An 18,988-nucleotide genomic window follows, 5' to 3' on the forward strand; every position below is an offset into this window, starting at 1 on the left:
TTTCTCTGTGAGGCCACCCCAACCACTTTCGCTAAAAATGCACCCGCAGCCCTCCCCGCCCCCTCCCCACAGCACCTTTCTCCCGCCTCCTTGCTTTCCTCCTCTCAGCACCATGTCTTTGTTCGTGGTCTGACTCCTGTCCTAGAACGTCATCAGGAGAGTAGGGATGTCTGTTGTCCTTGCCGCTGTCTCCCCAGCAGTGTTTTGTTGAGTGGGGCAGTGGAGAGTCCTGGGGAGGGGAAACCACGTGACCTCAAATCAAATGGATCTCTTTGGCCCGAGTGGGGAGCTGAGTTTAGAAGGGACCCGAGAGGAAGCCGGAGGCTGGTTAGCGACTCCCCTGCAGCCCTCCAGGCGGTGAGCACAGACAGGGTTAGACGGACGATGCTGCTTGTAAGTAAGCCCTGGAGGAGGGTGGGGGGCATCTGTTAAGAAACAGGATGAAGTGTGGCATCTTGAAACCAGGACCACAAACCCATGGCTGGCTCAGGACCTGCCCACCCACCTCCCTGGCCCTCGTGGGGTAGACCTCAGGCTCCCACTTCTCAGGACTCCCCAGTGGTTCTGCCTCAAGCATCATGTGAGAGAAATCGGGCCATGACTAGGGAAGGCTCCTGAATTTCCGCCGGGGAAGGGTAGAGGGAAGGGAGGTCGTGCCAGCAGATGCCCAGTTTCGCAGCATTTTCCTGGACACTGGAAATGAGGCAGTGGGGTGTCCTGGAAGGCAGTCCAAGGATTTGGTGTCCCGAAGTCTGGGTTCAAATCCCAGTGCTTCCTTTTACCACTGAATAGCTTTTTAGTTTGTGTGCGTTCGGCTGCAAGTAACAGTTTACGCTGATGAGTGATGGCGGAAACTGTCCTCTTATTTTTTTTAACACATTTTATAAAATGTACTTTTTGGGGAATTCCCTGGTGGTCCAGTGGTTAGGACTTGGAGCCTTCACTGCTGTGGCCCGTGTTCAATCCCTGGTCAGGGAACAAAGATCCTGCAAGCCTCGGGGCATGGCCAAAAAAAAAAAAAAACAAATTAAAAAAAAACTTTTGCTTTTTGGAATGGTTAGGACATTGGCTGAAAAACCAAAAACTATTTTTGAAAAATTTGCAGTGGAGTGTCTCCGTCCCATCTTTGTCCCATCTGCTGGGTCCCCCTCCTAGTTCATAAGTGGGTTTAGTGCTGTAGAGATCCTTCTGGAAGTTCTTTAGACCTAGAAAGGCATTTAGGATATATAGTCTTTTTTTTTTTTTAAGTGGATATGTAGTTGATTTACTAGAATATATATTCTTGTATCTCCTCCCCACTGTCTTTAAGCAGATGGTAACGTTTTATACACACTTCTGCATTTTACTTTCCACACAGAACAATAGTCGTGGAGAACTTTCTCTGTCAGTATATGGAGAACATCCTTGTTCCTTTTTTAAAAATAACGTCTTTGGGGCTTCCCTGGTGGCGCAGTGGTTGAGAGTCCGCCTGCCGACGCAGGGGACACGGGTTCGTGCCCTGGTCCGGGAAGATCCCACATGCCGCGGAGCGGCTGGGCCCGTGAGCCATGCATGGCCGTTGAGCCTGCGCGTCCGGAGCCTGTGCTCTGCAACGGGAGAGGCCACAACAGTGAGAGGCCCGCATACTGCAAAAAAATAAAAATAAAAATAACGTCTTTATTAACATATAATTCACATACTATGAAATTCACCTATCTAAACTATACAATTCAGCACTTTCTAGTATATTCACAGGTTATATATTCAAGATTATATAATGTGCAACCATCACCACTATCTAGTTTCAGAACATTTTTATCACCCCCCCCCAAAAAAAAATTTTGTGTCCAAGAACAGCCACTTCAAATTCCTCTCTCTCCACAGCCTCTGGCAACCACTAATCTTTCTGTCTCTGTGGATTTGTCTATTCTGAACAGTTCATAAAATGGGATCATACAATATATGGTCCTTTGTGTCTGGCTTCTTCCACTCAGCATGATGCTTTCAAGGATCGTCCATGTTGTACTGTGGTATATCAGTACCTCATTCCTTTTGATGTCTGAGTAATATCCCACCATACCGAGAGACCACGTTTTGTGGATCCATGCATCCATTGGTGGACATCTGGGTTATTTCAACCTTTTGGCTATTATGAATAATGCTGCTATGGACATTTGTGTACAAGTTTTTGTGTGAATGCATGTATTCATTTCTCTTGGGTATATATGTAGGAGTGAAATTGCTGGGTCACATGGTAACGGTGTTTAACTGTTTGGGGAGTTTCCCAGACTACTTTCCACTGAGGCCCTGCCATTTTCCATTCCCACCAGCAGTGTCTGAGGGTTCTGCTTTCTACACATCCTCACCAGCACTCATTATTGTCTGTCTTTTTGACTGTAGCCATCCTAGTGGGTGAAGCAGTCTCCACTTGTGGTTTTGATTTGCATTTCCCTGGTGGCTAATGATGTTGAGCATCTCTTCATGGGCTTGTTGGCTATTTGTATTCTTTAAAAAAATTTTTTTAAAAATTTTACGTTGGAGTATAGTTGATTTGCAATGTTGTGTTAATTTCAGGTATACAGCAAAGTGACTCAGTTATAGATATACATATGTCTATTCTTTTTCAGGTTCTTTTCCCATATAGGTGGCCATTTGCATTCTTCATTCTTTTTTACAGCTGCGTAGTATTCCCATTTAGATGGACCCAGTTTATTTAACCTGTTTTCCACTGATGGCCAGTGGATTACTTCCAATATCTCGCTGGTAGACACACACTTTGCCCTAAAAACCTCCTAAATGTATAATTTTGGATATGTCAGGTTGTACCTGTAGGATCAGGCCCATGAGTGAAATCTCCGGGTAAAGGGTAACTAAATGTGCTATAACCTTGACCAATTTTTCCCTGTACAGTTGATTCTCGTTCCCACATGCCATATTTGTGAATTCATCTACCTGCTAAAATTTCTTTGTAACCCCCAGATCAGCACACCGGGTGCTTTCCCAGTCATTTACAGACATGTGCAGAGCAAGTGAAAAATTTGAGTTGTCCTGTGTGCCTGTTCCCAGCTGAGATCGACCAGGGCGACCCTCTGTCTTCTTGTTTCAGCTCTTACACTGTAGCCAAGTGGCTTTTTCTTGGTCTGTTTAGTGCCACGTTTTTCACATTTTGGGGCTTTTTGTTGCTGATTTAGCTGTTTAAAATGCCCCCCAAACATTGTGCTGAAGTGTTGGCTAGTGTTCCTAAGCTCCAGAAGGCTGTGATGTGTCTCAGATGAGCTTCGTTCAGGTGTGAGTTACAGCGCCGTTGGTTATGGGTTCGCTGCGAATGAATCAGCCGTATATATTAAATCAGGTGTCTTTAAACAGAAACACACGTTAAAAACAAGGTTATGTATTGATCGGTTGATGAAAATGTTGGGACCAGAGGCTCATGAGAAGCTGTATTTCCCCCAGGAGCAATAGTTCCGTATTCTCTAATGCAGTGTTTGTGGCAACTTTGTAGAACATAACTACCACGAATCACAAGAATAGGTTGTGTAGGTTTTTTTTGTTTTTTGTTTTTTTAAGCTGTGCTTTACCGGGATACAAATTAAGTATAATAAAAGGCACAAACCTTAAGTGCGCTGCTTGATGAATTTTGGCAAATATTACCTATGTAACCATCACCCAGATCTAGCTACAGACCATTTCCATCATCACAGAAGATTTCCTCGTGGACCTTCCTAGTCAGTACTTAGCCCTCTCCCCCTCCTGCTGCCCCCTTAAGGCAATCACACCTCCGATTTTTTTCCCCATCAGTTTCACTAGAACTTTACTTCAAGGGGATCGCACAGTGAATGGTCTTCTGTGTCTGGCTTCCTTTCCTCAGCATGGTGGATTTGAGATTCATCCATGACCTTGCCTGTATCAGTCGTTTATTCCCTTTCATTATTAAGCTGTATTCAAGCGCGTGGATATAACGTAGTTTGTTTCTCCATCTACCAGTCGATGGACACTGTGCTGTTTCCAATTTGGGGCTTTTGTGAATAATGCTGCTATGAAAATTTCTGTACAAATGTTTCTGTAGACATACTTTTCACATCCGTTAAGTCAATACCTTGGAGTGGAATTTCTGGGTCATAGAGTAGGTATATGTTTAACCTTAGTTAATTCAGGCTTTTAGTTCTCTTCTGGAACAAAACATCTAGTTGAAGGCCATTCCAGGGATATTTGGCAGCTCAGTGTTTCTAGGACGCTGGGTCTGTCTCTGATCCACTGAGCCTTCCCCCTCAGGAGTGCAAAACGGCTGCTGTAGCACTGGCCATTGTCACCATGCTTCACATCATTCTCTCGAGCAGGAAAGAGTAGGGGCAAATAATCTTCCCAATGTAAGGCTCTGTCTTTTTTATCCAAATGTAAAAACCTTCCCGTGTCCACACTTGGCTGCAAAGGAGGCTGAGAAAGGAAGTTTCTGGCAAAGGGGCAAAAGGCCTATACTCACCGTGAGTCATCCTCTTAGGAGGGTACATTGCTGAATGGAACCAAATCCAAGTTCTGTTTAAAAGGATATCAGACTGAGACTGGATGTTGGACCCTCCTGAGCCTCGGAGAGGACCCTGTGAGGCCACATTGTCAGGGGCCTGGACACTGGCTGGGAACTGGTGGCTTGTGTTCTATACAAGAGCAAGAGCCCCAGAAGGAAAACTAAAGAGACAAAAGCTTCTAGAGCAGTGGTCCTTGGACCAGAAGCATCAGCATCACCTGGGAACTTGTTAGAAATGCAAATTTTCAGCACCCCCGACCCGCCGCCCCTGCCCCCAACCTGCTGATTCTGAAATCCATTCTTTTCATTCTTTATTTTAAAAGCCTTCCAGGTGATTCTGCCTGCCCATGTTTAGGAACAAGTGGTCTAAAGCATGTGTGGAATGTTGTAGGGGCTTTTCTTTCCCCTTCACTTCTCTTAACTCCATTTTTTCCTGAACTTGAAGTGTTCTCTTTTGCTTGATGCCCTGGGCAGCCCTGTGTCCGGTCAGTGTAATCCCTGCTTTTGTTCCCTTCACCCCACCCCGTTACCTGTTTCACTCCTCAGAATTTCCCCCTGTTTTTTATACACTAGTATTAAGAAAAAATTCAAAAACCTTTTCAGATGCCTGATTTTCTTGGCAAGTCTGTGGCTTTATAGCTTCACTTAGGAGAGCGGCGAATGGCAAAAAGGGAAAAGAGAGAACATACCAAACATTTCTAGTGTGTGACTACCTGTGTAAACAAGGCTTTTAGGAGCTAGACACCAGTTGCTTTATGAGCAATCCAGGTTTTATAGGGCACGCTTTTATGTTGTTAAACTAATTCAGTGATTTTAGAACTCTAAAGGTCACTGAACATAAAGGTGGTGTCGATTTTAATTGCTCTCCAAATAGCTCTTTCTTTCTCTCTCCCCAAAAGTCTGGCTGGCTGGATAGATGAAAAGAGAGATGGTGAGGCCTGGATCTGGGCAGGAATAGTGGTCATGGAGAGGAGGAGATAAAGTGGAGAGATTTGGGAGGTGGAATGGGTAAGACTTGGGTGAGGGACTTCCCTGGTGGCACAGTGGTTAAGAATCCACCTGCCAATGCAGGGAACATGGGTTCAATCCCTGGTCCGGGAAGATCCCACATGCTGCGGAGCAGCTAAACCCGTGCACCACAACTAATGAGCCTGCGCTCTACAGCCCGTGAGCCACAACTACTGAGCCCGCGTGCCACAACTACTGAAGCCTGTGCACCTAGAGCCCGTGCCCCGCAACAAGAGAAGCCACCTCAGTGAGAAGCACGTGCACCACAATGAAGAATAGCCCCTGTCGCTGCAACTAGAGAAAGCCTGCATGCAGCAATGAAGACCCAATGCAGCCAAAAATAAATGAATTAATTTAAAAAAAAAAGAAAGTTGGGTGAGTCAGAGGTGTGAGGTCAAAGTTGGTACTTAGTCTCTAGAGAGGGCTGTATCAGCTAGCTGCTGCCACATAACAAATAACCCCCAACTTTAGAGGCTGTTCTGGTTACTGTTGCTGTTTAACAAATTACCCCAAAATGTAGCAGCTTAATTATGCTCACAGGTTTTATGGGCCAAGAATTTGACATGGAATTTGACACAGTGGGTCTCTGCTCCATGATGTCTGCTGTCTTGGCTGGGAAGATTTGCAGGCTGGGGGCTGAGGGCTTGTTCATATGCCATGCATGGCACCTGGGCTGGGATGACTTGAAGATAAGAGCATCTACTCATGGTCTCTCCATGTGTCTAGCTTAGGTTTCACCATAGCATGGTGGCCTCAGAGCGGTCAGAATTCTATTAAGGCGGCTTAGGGCTTCTAGGGTAAATGTCCTGGTGGACATGGCAGAAACTGAATTGACTTTTATGACCTAGCTTCAGAAGTCACATAGTGGCACTTCTGTTGCACTGTCCTAGTTGAATTAGTCACAAATTTTCCTCAATTCAAGAGGACTGGCAAGATCGCACTTTGGTAGATCATGGGAGGTTGGAGACATTATTTCAGCCATCTTTGGAAAACACAATGCGCCACAGTGGATTAAAACAAAACGGTGATTCTAATGGTTGGAATTTGGCCTTGGGTACCTCTGGCTACTTCTGTCTTACCTGGGTGTGTACAGCTGTAGGTCAGCTAGGCGGCTCTGCTTCTAGGGCTTGGCTGGCTGTGAGCTGGGATGATAGAGGTGACGGGCATGTGTCTCTTGTCCTCCAAAAGGCTAGCCTGGACTTTGTCACATGGCAGCTGGGCAAAGAGTAGGCTCAGAAACACACGCCATCACTTCCACCACATTCTGTTGGCCAAGGCAAGTCAAAAGGCCAGCCCAAGTTCAAGGGTTGGATAATAAATAGGAGGAGCTCTAAACAGTGGGACTAGGGAGAAGAAGAGTTTTTGGCCCCAGTGGTCTTTTTTTCAGATCCCCTTACCATCAGCCCTCTCTCATTTTGCTGGGCCTCTCTTCTCAATCAGCGGATTCACAGAGTACAGTCCTTGACCCATGGAAGGCTTTGAGAGCCCTTGTGATGGGCTGCAAAGATGTCTAGAAATGCCAACTCATTTGTGTCAGGTTGTGTTTGACTACAAATAACGGAAAACCTAACAGTGGCTTAAACTGTAAGGATTAAGAAGTCTGGAGGCAGGCAACCCATGAGGAGTTGTTAAGAACCTAGTCTTTTTCTCTCCTCTCAGCAGTTATCCTCCGTAGGTAGGCTCATCAGCCTCAGATTTATTGCCTCATGATTGCAAAATAGCTGCCACAGCTCCAGTCTTCTCAACTGTATTCAAAGCTGGAAGCAGGAAGCAGGAAGCAAAAGACTTTCTCCCTAGGGAAGCTCTGTCTTTATATTCTGGAAGAAAAACTTTCCCAAATTCTGTCTTCCCCAGAAGATTCATTGAGCAGAACCCAACTCTGTATACTTTGGCTTTTACTTATTTGCAAAACGATGGCTAGCCTAGCTGCTAGGAAGCCTGGGAAAGTGAATGGCTGATAAAGGGGATAGCAGTGCCCCTGGCCTCGTCCAATTATTTTAAAGCTATTTTGGCCACAACCCACAGTAGGAAATATGGACACACAGAGACACACATAATTGAAACCAGTATCACAAACTGATCCTTTTGCTTACCCTGTGTGATGCTTTTTAGTATTTTCTATTCTATCCCATTCCATTTGACCCTATACTCTTTAACTTAAAAAAAAAATTCCTTGTCGCAACCTGCTAATTTGGTTTCACAACCCTCAAAGGCATGACCCATAGTTTGAAAAAGACTGACTGACTCAGAACAGCGTTTGTTTACATCTTGGAATTGGCAGGGGTTACCCCGAGCAGCACCAGGCTTCTGTGAGCAAGGCGAGGAGGGGTGGGGAAATGGTGTTTGGAAAAGCAACAGCTAGACTTTGCCACATCCTCTTCTCCACCTATCACTTCCCATCAGCAAATGGTAGAGTTCCGTCGACTTTCATTTTTATGACTTGCAAATAACCCAAGGGTTACTAGCATTAAATTAAATCTAAATTAAAATTAGCCTGTTTCTGGAGCTTCGCGGGGACTTTTAATTCTGTATCCTGCTCAGCAGCCTGGCTTCTGCACAACTCTTGATGACAACGCAAAACTCCAATGGCATTCCAAGTGCCGGAGGAATTCACACGATTTTCTGGAAGGACACTTTGTCATTGTTGCATCATGGCTGTTCTCTTGAGCTGGTTGTGGTTTCGCAAGCCCAGCTTTTCCTGCTTTTTATAGCCCAGTGGTGGAGAATGAGGTTCTTCAGAATCACAGGGTCTGAGTTCAAATTCTGGCCTCACAGTGTGGTTTGGGGCAAGTGTCCTGACCCCTGGGAGCCTCAGTTTCCTGCGCTGTGGGAAACGTTCCTCCTGCCTTCCCGGGGACTGGGAGGAATCAATAGGTGTGGGGTTAGCCCAGGGCCTGATACCAAGGAAGCACTGGGGCAGGGTGGGCTCTTCCGAGATGTATCAGTCAGCTTCGGCTGAGTGATTTGCAGTAATGAGTGAGCCCTAGATCTCAGTGGCTGACAACAGCAAAGGCTCCTCTCTCGCTCATGTGTCCGAGCTTCGTGCGTTGGCTGTGGCTCTGTCCATGTATCCATGTCATGCCAGGACTTGGGCAGAACCATGCGATGGCTTTTAAAGCTTCTGCTCTGAAGGAACGCAAGACGTCCACTCCCCTGTGCGTAATTTGGGGTTGCAGCTTTGCATGCTAATTGTGTGTCCCCCGCCTGCCCTGGTCACTTTTTCAAAAGCTTTTTGAGTATGTGTGTGTCGAGGAAGGAGAGGGACGTCTAATGTCACCCCTGGTTGAGAACCACTAGTCATGATCTTCCCCAAAGTCAAGGACTGGGTCTGCTTTTGTTCATTATGGTATCCTCAGCTCTCCCCCATGCTGGACACAGAGCCAGAGATTAGTAAATGCCTTTCTCACCAGGCTGCTCTTTGAACGAATGATTGGGTTTGTTTAACCCCCTGTGCAAATTCATTTGTTCACCCCACAAATATTTAGTGACCCCCTACCATGTGCCATGCTCTGTGCAGGCTCTGGGTGTCCCACAGGGAATAAAACAGACAAAAATCCCTGTCCTTGGGGGGGTTGACATTTTGGTGGGGGAGACAGACAATAAAAACTCAGAGAGACGTATGATTTTTTGATGTTGAAGTATTTTCAAAGTAAAAAATTTTCATTTTGGAAAACCGCAAATGTGCACAAAGTAGAATAAGTAAAACATGGACCCCATCAACCAACTCTTTGCCAATTTTCAGTTTTCCGCCACTCTGACAGACCAGCGCTGTCCAAGAGAGCTTTCTGCCACCATGGGAATGTTCTAGATCTGCGGTGTCCTGTGTGGTAGCCACCAGCCACGTGTGGCTGTCAAGCCCACAAAATGCCGCCACCGTGACCACGAACTAAATGTTTAATTTCCTTTACACTTTTAAGGTAAATCTTTTTTATTTAAAACGTTCATATTCCTCATTGTTACCCTTTTTTCCCATTTGTTTATTGCGGTAAAATATACATAACAAAACTTACCATCTCAGCCATTTCGAAGTGTGCGATTCAGCGACATTAAGTGCGTTTGCATAGTTGTGCAACCTTCACCCCCATCCTTCTCCAGAACTTGTAGCATCTTGCAGAACTGAAAGTCTGCACCCACTAAACAATAAGTCCCGGTTTCTCCTCCCCTGCCCCCAGTCCCTGGCAACTGCCATTCTACTTCCTGTCTCTCCGTCATAAGTGGAATCAGATGGTATCTTTGTCTTTTTGTCACTGACTCACTTCACCTAGCTTAAGGTCATCCATGCCTGTATCAGAATTTCCTCCCTGAATGATAGTCCATTGTAAATAGACACCACATTTGGCTTACCCATTCATCTGTTGATGGACACTTGGGTTGTTTCTACCTTTTGGCTCTCGTGAATAGTGTTGCTGTGAACGTGGGTGTATAAATATGTCTTCAAGACCCTGCTTTCAGTTCTTTTGTGTATATATCCAGAAGTGGACTTGCTGGGTCATATGCTAATTCTATTTTTAATTTTTTGAGGAACCGCCAAAGTGTTTTTCACAGCAGCTGCAGCATTTTACGTTCCCGCTAACAGAGCACCAGGGTTCCAGTTTCTCCAGGTCCTCGGCAAGACTTGTTAATTTTTGGTTTTTTGATAGTAGCCATTCTAATGGGGGTGAGGCAGCATCTGTGGTTTTGATTGCATTTCCCTAATGATTGGTGGTGTTGATCATCTTTTCCTGTGCTTATGGCCATTTGTATATCTTCTCTGGACAAATAACTACTCAAGTCATTTGCCCTAATTTCATTTCATTAGCTTGAACTTAAATGCGCGTAGTCACACATGGCTAGTGGCTTCCGTATTGGACAGCGCAGGTCAGTACGCCCCTGAACTCCCAGAACTGGATTATTTTGCAGTAAAACACAGACATTTTATCATTTCACCCCTACGTATTTTAGGATGTATTTCTAAAAGGTAAGGACTCTAAAGGAAAAAAAGCAGAAAAACAAAAACACGATGTCATTGTTATACCTAGAATCTTAATCACAATTTCTTAGTATCATCAAGTATCCAGACAGCATTCAAATTCTGTCTTTCCACTCTTAGTGGGTTCATTTGCGTCTTTCAAGGCTCCCTCTGTCTGCCAGGTTGAGAGCTGCAGGATCCTGGGTAGCCCTGTGCATGAGTGGGCAGGGGGCACGTATCACTGGTTGTGTGTGGCCCATGGTTTCCCATTCAACACTCTATTTAGCCTCGTTTATCTCACCTGACAAATAGGGTAACGACAGGGGTTTGGAAGGACCCAAGGAGACCTGGTACCTGGCAGTTTAAGTCGGACCACGTGCATAATCAAATGATATGTAAACCCTTCCATATGGTAACTCCATTTTTAGTTTTTTTAAGGAGCCCCCATACTGTTCTCCATAGTGGCTGCACCAATGTCCATTCCCACCAACAGTGTAGGAAGGTTCCATTTTCTCCACACCGTCTCCAGCATTTATTATTTGTAGACTTTTTAATGATGGCCATTCTGACTGGTGTGAGGTGATACCTCATTGTAGTTTTGATTTGCATTTCTCTAATAATTAGCAGTGTTGAGCATCTTTTCATGTGCCTGTTGGCCATTTGTATGTCTTCTTTGGAGAAATGACTATTTAGGTGTTCTGCCCACTTTTTGATTGGGTTGTTTGTTTTGTTGTTATTGAGTTGTACGAGCTGTTTGTATATTTTGGAAATTAAGCCCTTGTCAGTCATATCATTTGCAAGTATCTTCTCCCAGGCTATAGGTTGTCTTTTCCCTTTGTTTATGGTTTCCTTTACTGTGCAAAAGCGTATAAGTTTGATTAGGTCCCATTTGTTTATTTTTGCTTGTATTTCTGTTGTCTTGGGTGTAAATCCTTCAAAATGTGCTCAAGGGCCAAATGTGGCAAAAGGCACCAGGTGGAAAAGCTGGGGCCTGGGGACTTTTGTCCAACCTGACTGTGCTGTGGCCAGAAAGCTTTGGGAGTTGCCACGCTAGGTAAGATTCACATGGCAGCTAAAATGATTGTGTAACAGGATCTATCGCTTACGAAATACTCTACTACACCTGAGGATTAAAGGCCTAAGAGCCTCTCCACTGCCGTACGCGAAAATAAGGACTGTGATTGTGCCCATTTTACAGATGAGGACACTGAAGCCTAGAGTGGTGAAGTCACTTGCCCAACTTCAGCCCATGTGTGGGGAAGTGGGGATTTGAACTGCTGACTCCAACCCCAGACTGTCACCCCATGCTGGGCCTCTTGGCATCAACCTGATAGCGACATAGATGCCAACCCTGGCACCTGAACGGGGGACTCATCTCAGAGGAACCCCGGACCTGCTGATCATTGACAAATGGTTTTCTTTTTATTATGGAAACTTTCAAGAAGACGTAAATTAACTAGAATGGTGTACTGAAGCCCCCAGGTAGCCATCATCCAGCTCTCACAGTTACCAAAATTTGCCATGTCTGTTAGCTCTCCTCCCCCACTACAACTCTGCTAATTATTTATTTTGTACAGTTTTTTAAAGGTAAAATTAACATGCGTTGAATTGACATGTGTTGACATACACAAATCTGAGCTGTGAATTTTTAAACCCCCATGTAACGGACACCCCATCACCATGCAGAGCCTTGCCCTCTCCCCGGAAAGTCCCCCTCATCCATTGCTCTGCTGTGACCATCTGAATGAAAACACATGGATAACAGATTCTCACAGGCTGGAGCCTCCCACTGGACATTCACCCGCAGATCCCGTTTGGAGAGCCCTGTTCAGGAGACACCCACCTCCTGGCTCTACTTCTGGTCCGACGACGACGTTTACAGAACTTGGGCCACACCCAAAGCTTGGGGCAGGGAGGAGGGGAGAACCCACATGCAGCTGGCGGCTCTCACAAAGCCGCCTTGAGCGCTTGTGATCACCCTGGTCCCGGGCAGTGCACCTGGAATCTAGATGGGCCAGGATCCCGTGTTCCAGGGTCTTGTGACAGATGCTTTCTAGATCTTTCTGGGGCCTGGGGCTCTCCATAAAAAGGAGAAGCAGCTCCCGTTCCTCCTCTCTCTTCCATCTGCTCTCGCTTTATCGCTTTTTTGGATCTGAGCTATCCCAGGCATTCACAAAATGCTAACAAAGGCTGTCACCCAGCTTCGTCTTATCTTGACGCTGTGGCCATGTTGGCTTCACATTTAAAAGAGAAACAATATGGGGCTTCCCTGGTGGCGCAGTGGTTGAGAGTCCGCCTGCCGATGCAAGGGACGCGGGTTTGTGCCCCGGTCCGGGAGGATCCCACGTGCCGCGGAGCGGCTGGGCCCGTGAGCCATGGCCACTGAGCCTGCGCATCCGGAGCCTGTGCTCCGCAACGGGAGAGGCCACAACAGTGAGAGGCCCGCGTACCGCAAAAAAAAAAAAAAAAACCAAAAAAACCCAATATGATGAGAGGACCGTCTGTGGGATAGTGGTTAAGGGTGGGGACTCTGGAGTCAGCCTACCTTGGCTCAGACCCCAGCCTGACCACTGACCACTGGAGGGATCTAGGGCATATGGCTCACCGTTCTGAGCCTCGCCTTCCTCATCTGTGGAATGGGGCTGCGAAAAGCACCTGCTTCATAGGGATTCAAAGATGGTGAACAGGCTAATACGTGCAGAGTACTTAAAACCAGCAGCCACCACCATCATCATCACAGCCACCATCATTATTGTCATCAGGTCAATCCTTGTTATTCGTGGATTCCATATTTGTGAATCTGCCGATTTGCTAACATTGGTAACCCCCGAATCAATACTCACGGCGCTTTCCTGGTCACGTGCAGACGTGTGCAGAGCCATGAGTCTATTTGAGTCTCCCGATGCACGTGCTCCCAGCTGAGGTTGAACGCGGCGACCCTCTGCCTCTCTGTTCAGCTCGAGAGCTATAAACAAGCATCCTCTTTAGTGCCCTGTTGTTTTGCACTTTTGTGTTTTCTGTTGGTAAAGACGGCCCCTCCCGCGTAGGGCTGAAGGGCCGCCCAGTGTTCGTAAGCACAGGAAGGCTGCGATGTGCTCTGGAGAAATCGCGCGTGTGAGATGGCCTGCCCTCAGGCATGAGTTATAGCGCTGTTGGCCTTGAGCTCAGTGTGAGCGAATCAACGATTTATATTAAATAAGGTGTCTTTATTGTTTTTATTATTTTTAAAATAAATTTATTTATTTATTTATGGCTGAGTTGGGTCTTCGTTGCTGTGCGCGGGATTTCTCTATTTGCGGCGAGTAGGGGCTACTCTCATTGCGGTGTGCGGGCTTCTCATTGTGGTGGCTTCTCCTGTTGCGGAGCACGGGCTCTAGGCGCATGGGCTCAGTAGTTGTAGCACACGGGCTCTGTTGCTCCACGGCATATGGGATCTTCCCGGACCAGGGCTCAAACCCGTGTCCCCTGCATTGGCAGGCGGATTCTTAACCACTGCGCCACCAGGGAAGTCCCAAACAAGGTGTCTTTAAACAGAAACACACATAAACCAAGGGGATATATTGATGGGTTGATGAGAATGGGACCAGAGGCTGGCAGGAAGCTAACCCCGTCTTTCCCCAGGGGCGGCAACTCAGTGGCCATAATCCCAAATTCACAGTGACCTTATGGGACATAAGCACCTCAGATGACAAGACCTGACTGTATTTTGCTAGATTGAAGTGCTGATGGATTATATCAAAAAAAATATGTTATATACTATTGCATGATGTGTGTGTGTGTGTGTGTGTATATATATATATATATATATACACACACACACACACACACACAGTATATGTAGATATAGTGCAGTGTGTCTGCATATATATATGTGATAATGTACAGTGTTGTTTCCTGTAGTTTTAAACTTGTATTTGACCTCTCGTTTCTCTGGCTACATCCTTCTCCTTTTCACTGACTGTCCCACTCACAGCCTCTCTCTCATTCTCTCTCCACAGCTGGCCCCCGAAAGGACGCTCCCCACGTCCCCAGCTGGGGGCCCTGCGTAGACCTGGAGTGGACACCCCCTCCTTCCCTTCATGATTCGTTTGTAGCGCAGGTAACCAGCCAAGCATCCCGCTCATTCCCAGAGGGGCCGTGGTCCCCTGTCCACCTCCCCGTAAGGGACGTTCCTTCTTGGAAGAGCCTGGCTCAGCCACATCCTTCAGCCCCGCCCTCTTCAGCCTGGGCCCCCTGGGTCATTCGGGCCATTCCCCCAACCTCTATGCCATCTGCAGCCAGGATCTCCCTCCCCGCTTTCCGTCTTCTCCAGATTCTCTGCAGATCCTGCCTTGTCATTCCCTAGCCAGGCCTTGCCCACCTTAGGCTGGTTGGGAAGGGCAGGGGCTCGTAGGCCACAGAGCTGGTGACATGGGAAGACTGGGTGCGGGCGGAGATATGAAGCCGGAGAGAGTGTGTTATCTTGCTGCACCGATGCAGCAAGAGCCTTGGAAGGGCCTCTCTGGGGCAGTCCCCGGGGCCAGCTCTAGAGGCGAGGGTGATTGGTGTGTGAGGCTCCGGGGCCGTGTGTTTCTGTTCTAGACTGGGCTTGTTAACCCAGGGCCCATGAAGTGTGTATGTGTGTGCATATGTATGTGTGTGTCCCATGACACACTTGCCCCTGGGAAAGAACGTGTAACATTTCTGGCCCACATGCATGTTTCTGGCAAGCGGGTCTTTTGCTTTCATCAGACTCTCCAAGGTACTGTTCAGAGAAGACCCTGAACTAACCATGTGGGGTCCCTCCCTGAGATTCTTTGTGTCACAGAGCCGTCGAGGGTAATAGGGGCTGTAGTGGCGATCAGGAAGTTCAGAGAATGCTATTGGGGGTTAGGGGTTGTGACCCAGCTGAGAGCACAAGTAAGATTTTGTGTGTGTTTGGCGGGGGAGAGGGGGGCGGTGCACGACAGTCACCCTGTCCTCACCATCCCCCTCCCCCTACCAAGAAGAAGAAGAGAGGCTAAGAACCCCACAGCCCTGGACTGGGATTGTGTGTGATTCCTCGCGTTCTGTCTGCGCGGTTGGGAGGGAAGGATGTGTGGGCTGGAAGGATAGGCGGATGGGGACTTCCCTGGTGGTCCAGGGGTTAGGACTCAGTGCTTTCCCTGCCCGGGCCCGGGTTCAGTCCCTGATTGGAGAACTGAGATCCCGCAAGCCTCTCAGTGTGGCCCAAAAAAGTAAAAAGGAGGAGTGGGTGGAAGGACGGGTCCGTTTGTGTGTTTGGAAGACAAGGAAGATGGGTGGTTGGGTGGAAGTTTGGAGAGATGGGTGCGTGGAAGCTTGGTGGGATGTCCGGAGCAGTGATGGTTGGTGCAGGGGTGGATGGGCAAACACAGAGAACTTGTTTTCTCACTTGTAAAATGGGGCACACGGCATCCCTTTCCCATGGGGGCTGAACAAGCTAACATTTGTGAAACGCTTGGGACAGTGCCTGGCATTTGGTAAGCAGGAGACAAATGTTAGCCGTCCTCATCATTCCGACAGGCTCAGCCCGGCTCCGGCGGTTCCTCTGCCTCAGAGCACCCGCCCTCCTGGTCCCTCTCCCTCTCTCTTCCCTTCCTTGAGAACCACGCTGCATGTGTCTTCCAGGGGGGACCCAGAACCCGGGCCCCTTCATGCCGCCTCCCCTCCCTCCCTCCCTCCTTCACCCAGTCACATGTAGGACAGGAGCACAGGCTTGGGGCCAGACTTCTGGGTTCAGGCCTGGCTCTGCCACCTTCTAGCTGGGAGGCAGAGAACCATGGTCTCAGCTCTTCCTTTTACTCATCTGCAAAGCGGGGGTGGCAGGACTCACCTCGAGGGATACTGTGGGGATTAAATGAGTTACATGTGTGTGAAGCACTTAGCACGGGGCCTGCATGTGATCAGGACTCAGTCTGGGTTGATGTCATCACCATCGTCATCGGATGCTGGGGGGAGAGAGAGGGAGGAGGGAGAGGCAGCTGTCTGTCTCTGATCAGGAGGTTCTGGTACAGAGGGCACCTGCCCAACCCCTACCCATGCCCCTAGACTTAAGGGGACAGAAACCTGACCCCTCCAGGGGTCTTGGCCCCAGGGAATGGTCCTTGCAGGGAGGGTCCTGGCACGCTGCCGGCATCTAACTTGTCTCCCTTGCCCTCTTCCCGCCCTGTCCAGTGGCGATGGATGATGAGGATGGGAGATGCTTACTAGACGTGATTTGGTGAGTAATGGGCTCCCCACCCCACCCCACCCTCCCCCACCCTCTCCCTCCCCTCCCCTGTCCCTCATCTCCTCAAATGTCTCTCCTCTTCTCTCTTTCAGTGACCCTCAGGCCCTCAATGACTTCTTACATGGATCTGAGAAGGTGAGTGCTGGGGCAGGGAGAAGCATCCCCAGGGCAGGGGCCTGTGGAATTGGGAGTTGAGAGACAACTCCCCCCTGATTCAGTAGACATCTGCCCCTTGCCTTCCATGAGCCAGGCCCCAGGGTTATGGCAGAGAGTGAACGAGATGGCAAATCCCTGCCCTCACTCCATACACATTTCCTTGGTAAACAAAGCAACCAGAGAGCTAATAAAGGTGATGGTGGAAAGCACCATGCAGAGCAGCATGAGAAATAATAATGTCACTTGCACAACAAAAGAGGTTTAAAAGAAAATGAATGGGAGGCAGAAGCAGGGGCTTCTCTAGCTGGTATAAACCTGAGGGATCAAAGGGAGGTGCCCATGGCACTCTGGGCAGGGGAAGGACAGGCAGGAAGGTTGGAAAGTTTGAGAAAGAAGGCCTGTGGGGCCGGAATGAAGGGGAAACTAGAAGGTGGTAAGACTGGAGTGGACAAAAGTCAGCAGGTCATGAAGGGCTTGGAGGACCTTGATTGAGGAGTTCAGACTTTATTCTGAATGTGACAGGCAGTTCTGACGGGTTATTAAGCAGGAGAATGCCACATTCTGTTTGCACTCCAGAGAATGGAACAAAGTGGGGGAGAGTGGATGTCTGTTGAGCCATGAGGAGCTGTATCAGTCACCTACAGCTGCATAACAAGTTATCCCATCACTTAGTGACTTAAAACAACATTTGTTAGAGCTCTTAGTTTCTGAGGGTCAGGAACTGGGGAGTGGCTTAGCTGGGTGTCTAGCTCAGTGTCTACCCTGAGTAGCAGTCAGGATGTTGCCTGGAGCCGCTGTCATCTGAGGGCTTGTCTGGGGCTGGAGGATGTGCTTCCACAATGACTCTGCCGTGGCTGTTGGCTGGAGGCCTCAGCTCCTCACCATGTGGGCGTCCCCATAGGATTGCTTCAGTGTCCTCACAGCATGGCAGCTGGTTCCCCCAGAGCAAGTGACCCAAGGGAGAGAGCCAGGAGGAAGCTCAGTGCCTTTTATGACCTAGTCTCCAAAGTCACACACTGTCACTTCCGTCATACTGCATTTACTAGAAGCGAGTCACTAAGCCCGCCCACACTCACAGGGAGGGAACGGAGCTCTGCTCCTTGAGAGGGGATGTATCAAATAATTTGTGGAGCAGAGGCGAGTGTGGAGTGGAGGTTGGTGGCCTGGGCCCCAGGGCAGGCACAGGAGGAGGTGCCAGGTGCTGGCTCTGGGATCTGTCTGGGAGGCAGAATCACTAGACTTGCTGGTGGATTAGATGGTGAGGAAGAAAGAAGATCCAGAATGCCTCTTGGACTTGACCTGAGCAGCTGAGTGGGTGGTGGTACCGTTCTCTGAGACTGGGAGTTCGAGGTGGATTGTAGAAGTCCAAGGGTGGCTATTGGATATACCAGTCTGGGGTTCTGGAAGAAGATCAGCTGGACAGAGAAACTGGGGAGGCTTGGCTGTGGACAGACATTCATTGGGTGCTTAGGGCCTGTTCTAGGCATTGCCCATGTCTGCGGGAACGAGACAGGTCCCTGTGCTCCTAGACACGGGAACAGCACGCACATTAGGTGCCCGGGTGGCAGGGCGTGCCGGGTGCTTGGGCTGGGCAGTGGAAGGAGTGACTTAGTAGGAAGGGACTGACAGTTGTCGGGAGGACGTGACAAAGGTGACAGGCCCTGCCAGATGTGTTACCAAAGACGCTTGAGCAAAGCCACGGAGGCAGGATTCTAGAGTTCAAGGCAGGCGTGTCGGGAGAGGCTCGGACTCAGTGCTGGGGTTGCCTCGCATTTTAATCTTGCAGCCAAGCCCCTTTCTTTGGGGCGTCTTTTCTGGAGGCGGAGTTTCCTGTACCCCTCGAATCTCCCCCTCAACCCCCCCACCTTGTCTTTGTCTTTTTGTCCCATGTAACCCTAAATTGGTTTTTGTTCTAGAGGTGGGCCGGCCCACTGCCCAGCTGACCTTTGACCTTGGGTGGGGGCGGGTCTTGTTGCAGCTTGACAGTGATGACCTCCTGGATAATCCCGGGGAGGCCCAAAGTGCCTTCTATGAAGGTCCTGGGGTAAGTGGCCCGGGGGCACGGGGCCTGTGGTGGCAGCCAGTGGGGGAGGGGAGAAGGGGGTCACACTCGTCCCCTGAGGCACTTTGCCGGGAGGGGGTCAGG

The 18,988-nt window shown here is 48.6% G+C and overlaps 1 protein-coding gene across 1 annotated transcript in view; it reads left to right on the forward strand.

Moving 5' to 3' along the window:
* BICRA (BRD4 interacting chromatin remodeling complex associated protein) overlaps nucleotides 1–18,988 on the forward strand; it is a 75,153-nt gene that overhangs the window by 36,442 nt on the left and 19,723 nt on the right. Inside the window, 4 exon segments of the mRNA XM_029242040.1 lie at nucleotides 14,456–14,556; nucleotides 16,632–16,677; nucleotides 16,779–16,821; nucleotides 18,821–18,886. Of these exon segments, the coding sequence (XP_029097873.1) occupies nucleotides 16,637–16,677; nucleotides 16,779–16,821; nucleotides 18,821–18,886 (150 nt within the window). The 5' untranslated portion in view covers nucleotides 14,456–14,556; nucleotides 16,632–16,636.

Source organism: Monodon monoceros, unplaced genomic scaffold (genome assembly GCF_005190385.1).
Source record: "Monodon monoceros isolate NGI ecotype Baffin Bay Population unplaced genomic scaffold, NGI_Narwhal_1 Super_Scaffold_10, whole genome shotgun sequence".
Lineage (NCBI taxonomy): Eukaryota > Metazoa > Chordata > Mammalia > Artiodactyla > Monodontidae > Monodon > Monodon monoceros.